This window comes from Trichomycterus rosablanca, chromosome 4 (genome assembly GCF_030014385.1).
Source record: "Trichomycterus rosablanca isolate fTriRos1 chromosome 4, fTriRos1.hap1, whole genome shotgun sequence".
Classification (NCBI taxonomy): domain Eukaryota; kingdom Metazoa; phylum Chordata; class Actinopteri; order Siluriformes; family Trichomycteridae; genus Trichomycterus; species Trichomycterus rosablanca.
Genome location: NC_085991.1, coordinates 21,509,372 through 21,516,249, shown reverse-complemented (window position 1 = coordinate 21,516,249; position 6,878 = coordinate 21,509,372). Strand labels below are relative to the sequence as shown.

Below are 6,878 nucleotides of genomic sequence, written 5' to 3'. Positions count from 1 at the left end.
AAGGTACCCTGACACATTACCAACATGGACTGTGAAGTAAACACTCACCTGTTGTATTCTGGCACTGCTCACACTCACCAGTGGGGTCCTAAAAGAGTACTATGGGAAAACTCCCTAGCTTTACTTACCTGGGTGAGTCCATCCTCTGTAGAAGGGGAGGGGTGAAGAACCTGTAAAAGAAAAGAAATGTTAGATAAGCATATGCTGTAAATATTGGAAATGTTGTTACTGAATGGGTTTGAGTATTGTTTGTAACTCATAACATTTCGCCATATTTGATGCTCTGTGAACTAGATATGTATTTTTTTATATATTTTGTCTTTACCTGTATGAGGTATGGTATGATCCAGGGGAGGAGCTACCTGTTTAAATACAGCTCTGGAAGAGGGGTAAAGGGGTTCTTTTTTTCCTGGAGAAAAGGCTAAAAGCTATGCTAGGCCTGTGACTTGTATACCTCAATGAATGTGACTTAAGTGACTTTGCAGTCACATGTCTGTTTCCTCTGGTGGTAGAGGTTGAATTTTCTATTTTTTTTTTTTCTTTCATAGTGCGCTTGTAAATATTTTGATTGTTGTGGCCAAAAATAAAGGTGACGGGGAAAAAGAACAACTTCTGTGCTCCTGCTAATTCTTTTCAGTGCTTTCAACCATTCGCCCTACATTACCCATAAAGAGTGCCCTTTTCTACTTGTTTTGTGGTAGTCTGGGAACACGCTTTATCACAAATGGTGGCAGTGGAACTTTTTTTTTTTTTTTTTTTTTTTTTTTTAACCCACGGGGCACATAAATGACAACCAAGCAGAGAGCTCAGGGAACCACTACAAGGAGGTAATGGCTCCCAAGAAACCCCCAGTCACACAAGCTCATCCGGATAGCTGCGAGGAGGAGGAATGTGAACCGTCCTCAGCACAAGGACCCGACCGAAGTGCAACGGAGATCTCTAACCTGCGGCAAATGCTCCAGGACTTCATCGATATTCAGCATCGGAAAGATGGAGAGCAGCAGAAAGAAGCAACGAGGCAGGATCAGAGGTGGCGCTCGCTACAGCACCAGTTCGGGCTTCTACAGGAGGAGGTACGGAAAGTTCAAAGGGGAATGCAGCAGGAACCGGAAGCGCAACAATCCACAACAACAGCAGCAGCAGCGCGGACGAGGATATACAAACCCGTTGCAGCAGCGGAGTTTACATACGAAACGGAGGGAGAGCACATAAGAACAGCGCCGATGGCATGGCCAAGGCTCCCACAGCTGAAAGACACCGATGATATCGAACACTATTTTGTAATGTTCGAGCGGCTAGCACTAGCGGCTAGGTGGCCGAGAGCGGATTTGGCTTTCCATCTTGTCCCGCTGCTCGAGGGAAAAGCGAGAGCAGCGTATGTCGCTATGAGCACGGAAGACATAAATGACTTTAATGCAGTGAAAGAGGCTATTCTTAAGAAATTTGAAATTAACCCAGAGACTTACAGGCAGCGTTTCCGCAAGAACAGTGTTTTGAAGGGCGAAACACCAAAGGAACTTTTTACAAGACTTGCTGGACTGTACGAGAGGTGGATGCGGCCAACTGAAAAATCAAAAGAAGAAATAGGACAGGCCATTGTGCTGGAGCAGTTCCTGGACATGATCAATCCTGAACTGAAGAGCTGGATAATGGAACGCAGCCCGGCTTCACCTCGACAGGCAGTGGAAATGGCAGAAGCCTTTATTTCAGCTCGACGGGCAGACAGAGACTTTCACCTTGGAAAACCAGACTTCACCAAACAAGCCAGTAAGTTTGAAAAGCGTGATTATGGCGGTGGTTTGGGTCAGCATAGGTTATCTAACACACAGTGGCGTAATAGCAGTAAAACTCCAGCCGTAAAGCCAAAAATCAGATGTTTTAGCTGCAACCAAATAGGGCACAGAAGTAGTGAATGCCAAAATCCACCTACTAGCTCTAGTCAACTTTGTTACATCCCTAGGAAAGAAAATTTGTTCACTACACATGAGAATAGTGATGAAACTACAGTGCTGGTTAAAATAAAAGGCAAACAGTACAAAGCTTTGATAGACACTGGGGCAAGTCAAACTTTAGTTACCCAGTCATGCCTAGAAAGCCTCCAGTACAATCTGACAGGGAAATTAAGGGTTACATGCATTCATGGTGACGAACAGGTCTATCCAACAACAGAAATTAACATCTCAATTAAGGGACAAACTTACCTGGTAAAAGTAGGAATAATTCAGAATGCTCCGTATGCGGTGATACTAGGTAGAGATATTCCTATTCTGGTTGACCTGCTAAACAAAAAACAAACAAGCAAAGCTGAGGTTATGGTTGTAACTAGGCAGCAAGCTAAACGTACAACTAAAGAGACCGTCGAAATGCTAAAAGAACTACCCTATGCTGTAACGCTTAAACAGAAAAAGTCCAAAACGGAGAAAAGAAAAGACAAAGTTATAGGAACTAAAGTAAGTGAAAATCTGCAACATCCAGCTATTGATAATATCAGCTTACCCACTAACTTTGAACAACTCCAGAGTCAGGATGAGACACTAAAACCACTTTTTACTAAAAGCAAACCTTACAGTGACAGCAGTGACGAAGGTTGCCACTTAGCTGTTAAAGAAAACAAATTGTACAGAGTCTCTGACCAGGGAGAGCAGCTTGTACTCCCACTAGGTCTTAGAGAAAAAGTACTCAAAATGGGTCATGCAGCTCCTTGGGCAGGTCATTTTGGCCAAGCCAGAACCTTTAGTCGAATTGCGCAAAGGTTCTACTGGCCAGGCCAGTACGGAGATGTGATCGAATTTTGCAAAAATTGCCCAGAATGTCAGCTTACATCAGCTCAAAAAAAGTCAGACAGGGTACCTATGGTGAATATGCCTATAATTGATGTACCTTTTTCACGCATAGCTATGGATGTGGTAGGGCCATTACCTAGAACCAAAAATGGCAACCGATATATCTTGGTTATAGTAGACTATGCTACAAAATATCCAGAGGCATTCGCACTCAAAAAAGTTAAAACTCGCCAGGTTGTCAATGCTCTAATCCAGCTAATTTCCAGGGTAGGCATCCCAAAAGAAATTTTGACAGATCAGGGCACAAATTTCACCTCAAAACAGATAAAAGATGTGTACAGCTTATTAGGCATTAAAGGTATCCATACCACCCCATGGCACCCACAAACGGATGGCCTTGTAGAGCGCTTCAACAAGACACTGAAACAGACTCTGAAGAAATTTGTAAACAGCAATGGAACAGACTGGGACATGTGGTTACCCTATGTTCTGTTTGGGTATCGGGAGGTACCACAAGCTTCCACCGGCTTTTCCCCATTCGAGCTTCTTTATGGACGACAGGTTAGAGGCCCTCTGGACGTCTTAAAGGAAGCCTGGGAGGGAGAAAACAGAGAGCAGAAGCTGAACATTTTAACCTATGTTTTAAAGATGAGAGAGAAGCTGAGCCAGCTGACTGCAGACTGAGAACAACAAAAGCACTGGTACGACAAGGTGGCGAGGAAAAGAGTTCTGCAGCCAGGACAGAAGGCACTGATCCTCCTACCCACCAGTGACACCGGACTTTTGGCTAAATGGCAGGGTCCATATGTTGTACACCGACGGATCGGAGAAACCACATATGAACTGCACACACCAGACCGGAGGAAGAAGTTCATGCGCTTCCACATAAACATGCTGAGGCCGTGGAGTGAACTGGATGCCACATGCTCAGAACAACTGTGGATAAGGGCGGTGGATGATGAAGAGGAGGTGATGGAGCAGTACTTCCCCACAGAAAGCGGAGGTGCAGTTCTCCCACTGGTATCTCACCTCACTGCGCGGCAGCAAAAAGAGCTACTTCAGGTAGTTCCAGCAAGGCTCTTCTCGGAGGAACCAGGGCGGACAACAGTGACCCAGCACAACATCAGACTCACCGAGGAGGAGCCGATTCGACAAACCACCTGCAGGGTGCCAGCGCGACTTGTTCCTAAACTGAAAAAGGAGGTAGAGGAGATGCTGAGGATGGGGGTCATTGAACCATCGGACAGTGAATGGTGCAGCCCTGTCGTCCTAGTTCCAAAGAAGGATGGAGCGCTACGTTTCTGCATAGATTTTTCAAAGCTAAATGCTGTGTCAGCATTCGATCCCTACCCTATGCCACGGGCAGATGAACTTATAGAGAGGTTGGGAAAGGCCAAGTTTTTGTCCACACCGGACCTGTGCAAAGGGTACTGGCAGGTGCCACTCAGCAAGTCCGCCATGAAATTGACAGCGTTCAGAACACCGTCCGGACTATACCATTTCCGTACAATGCCTTTTGGATTACATGGAGCCGCAGCAACCTTTCAGAGGTTGATGGACAAGGTCCTCAAGGACACTGAAAACTTCACGGCAGCCTATATCGACGATGTCGTTATTTTTAGTGCATCTTGGGAGGAACACCTGAAACATCTAAACGTCGTCCTGAAGAAGATCGATGAAGCTGGCCTTACTGCAAACCCAAATAAGTGTCATCTTGCCCAGAAGGAGGTCTCATACCTGGGTTACATCCTGGGTGGTGGACAAATACGGCCGCAAGTTGACAAGGTGGAGGCTGTGAGAGCGACACCACAACCTACAACAAAGAGGAGGGTACGCTCGTTTTTGGGTCTTCTGGGATGGTACCGCAGGTTCATCCCCAATTTTTCGACCAAGGCAGCTCCACTGACAGACTTAACAAAGAAGGACATGCCACAGAGAATCAAGTGGACTGAGAACTGTGACCATGCTTTTAATGAACTTAAAAATGCAATGTGTGGGAAACCAGTTTTAGCCAGCCCAGACTTTGACAAACCCTGGGTTGTTCAGACGGATGCGTCAGGATTGGGGTTGGGCGCGGTCTTATTACAGGAGGAGGGCGAGGATCGGAGGCCCATCCTGTACATAAGCAGGAAGCTGTTTCCAAGAGAGGTCAGGTATTCCACCATAGAGAAAGAGGCCCTTGCCATCAAATGGACTCGTTGAGGTATTACTTAATCGGGAAAGACTTTCTCTTAGAGACTGATCACAGGGCTTTGCAGTGGATCAGACGGATGAAAGATTCCAATGCCAGAATCACACGTTGGTACCTGTCACTACAGCCCTTTCGTTTTGACATTCAGTATAAAAAAGGTTCCCAAAATGTAACTGCTGATTTTCTGTCTCGCCATCTCCTTTCTCAGCTCCGATTGTGCTCCCAGAAGGAAACCCTCATGGGTCTTCTCCATTTCCTCCATGTTCTAGAAAAAACAGGCACACACTTAGTGATGTTATGCAATGGTTGTTTACAATAAATAAACCTGATGAACTGACCTTGATGAATTGCTCATACAGCTCTTTAATGGTTTTCATTTTCTGAGTCTGCACAACTCGAGCTTGTCGGAGGAGCTTCTGCTGTTGCCGAAACAAGTTCTACAGAGATAATAGGGATGAAAAAAAGTCATGTTTTTATTTTAATTCAACTATTTTCCTTATTGTGTTACTGCAAGTGATTGCAAAACATGAAAATAAAAATTTCAAAAATGAATGAATTAAATTTGTCATTTTGGTTTCACTTTATAATTAGCAACACTAGCGTGTAGTTTCTTCTCCTGCTCTTCAGATTGCTGCAGCACTGAAAGCACTTGCTGTGAATACTCCTGTGTTAGCTTCAGCCTTTAGTGAAAATAAAAATATTAGTGAAGGTGGGTATAAAACAATGAAAGATATCTGACAACATGATCCCTTTTAAACTACAAACATACCTTTGGCTATGTTGAGTTTTCCACAACTGCTTTATTTTCTGGTTGCTGCCTTTCAGTGAGCTTTTGATAAAAGCTTGTACGCGTTTTCTTTTTGCCTTGCTTAGGTCAGCTGCAGGAAATTTTAATTGTATAGTAAAATACAAAACAGTTTAGTTTGTAAAAGAATTTAGTGAATGCAGCTAATGTATGAGTACAAAACAAAACCAACAACATTTACTGAAGTAAAGAAAACTTTACCTTCAAACTTTTCTAAAATGGTCTGAACTTCATTCCTGTGGGGGAAAACCCCAATTTTATTAGACGGTCAACACAATACTGTGCTATATTATTAATGGAAACAACTCACCCTACACCTACAATCAGGTCTCCTTTCTCAAATAAACTTGCATACCTTTTCTTGCCCAGCTTGTGAACAATTGATGTTCCTAATAATACATATTATACACATTTGGCTAAATGTAATATAGTTAGTATGACGTAATGTAACTCTATAAGCACAATAATACCATAGGTGGTAACAGATTCAGAACCATAAATGACTATGTAATACAGCCAGCAACTACTTGCCACGTATTGAGGCAGATAATAAGGTGTTTCCAGCATTTATAGGGCTTAGGTGATGGGTGACTTTTGGAAGAAGGGTTCTTGGAGAGAAAAAACCTTATAGGTCAATCTAAAAGTTACAAAGACAGGAAACACCCTGGCTTAGCAAACTGCACCTTCTTGAGCCTCATCCTCAGAGCCGCGAAGACCTTTCTTTTCCTTCTCTTTATTGAAATCAAAGGCCTGCAGGTCAGTGGGGTGTTCTGCTTGTTTGGTTTTCTTGCTCAGTTTTCTTCTTAATGATGCCATTGTTCTATAAAAAAAACAGCTTGTTACTTTTGCTAACGTAAATATCAGTAATTGTAATTTATATAAAATGTCAGTAAAAAAGCTAAATTGCTATATTGCTAAATTCCTATGCCAATTTTTCAATGCACGGCACCCTACAGTACAATACAGGTTACTTGTTTTTTTTACAATAAGAAAAAGTCCAATAAAATGTGTTGTTGTTGGGTTTTATATATGGAACTAGTATTGTCTCACTTTATTGCCGATTGGTTTGCACTGTTTCTTGCTCCATCCACCCTTACCG

The 6,878-nt window shown here is 43.3% G+C and overlaps 1 protein-coding gene across 1 annotated transcript; it reads right to left on the bottom strand.

Annotated features, from left to right (window-relative positions):
• Positions 1-5,095: 5,095 nt before the first annotated feature.
• On the bottom strand, positions 5,096-6,595 carry LOC134311873 (synaptonemal complex protein 3-like). Its single transcript, XM_062993520.1, has 7 exons — positions 6,463-6,595; positions 6,090-6,168; positions 5,981-6,015; positions 5,744-5,852; positions 5,576-5,654; positions 5,313-5,411; positions 5,096-5,239 (listed from the first exon to the last, which is right to left on the bottom strand). The coding sequence occupies exons 1-7, from the start codon at positions 6,593-6,595 to the stop codon at positions 5,096-5,098; spliced, it is 678 nt and encodes a 225-aa protein (XP_062849590.1).
• Positions 6,596-6,878: the final 283 nt, after the last annotated feature.

Bases quoted from the DNA above. Each gene is read 5' to 3' on its own strand.
- LOC134311873 (XM_062993520.1), bottom strand. From the start codon at position 6,595: ATGGCATCATTAAGAAGAAAACTGAGCAAGAAAACCAAACAAGCAGAA. The intron at 6,016-6,089 runs GTGAGTTGTTTC...TTTCCCCCACAG, and splicing joins GACCTGATTGTAGGTGTAGG to GAATGAAGTTCAGACCATTT. The intron at 5,412-5,575 runs GCTAGTGTTGCT...TTATCTCTGTAG, and splicing joins AGCAGGAGAAGAAACTACAC to AACTTGTTTCGGCAACAGCA.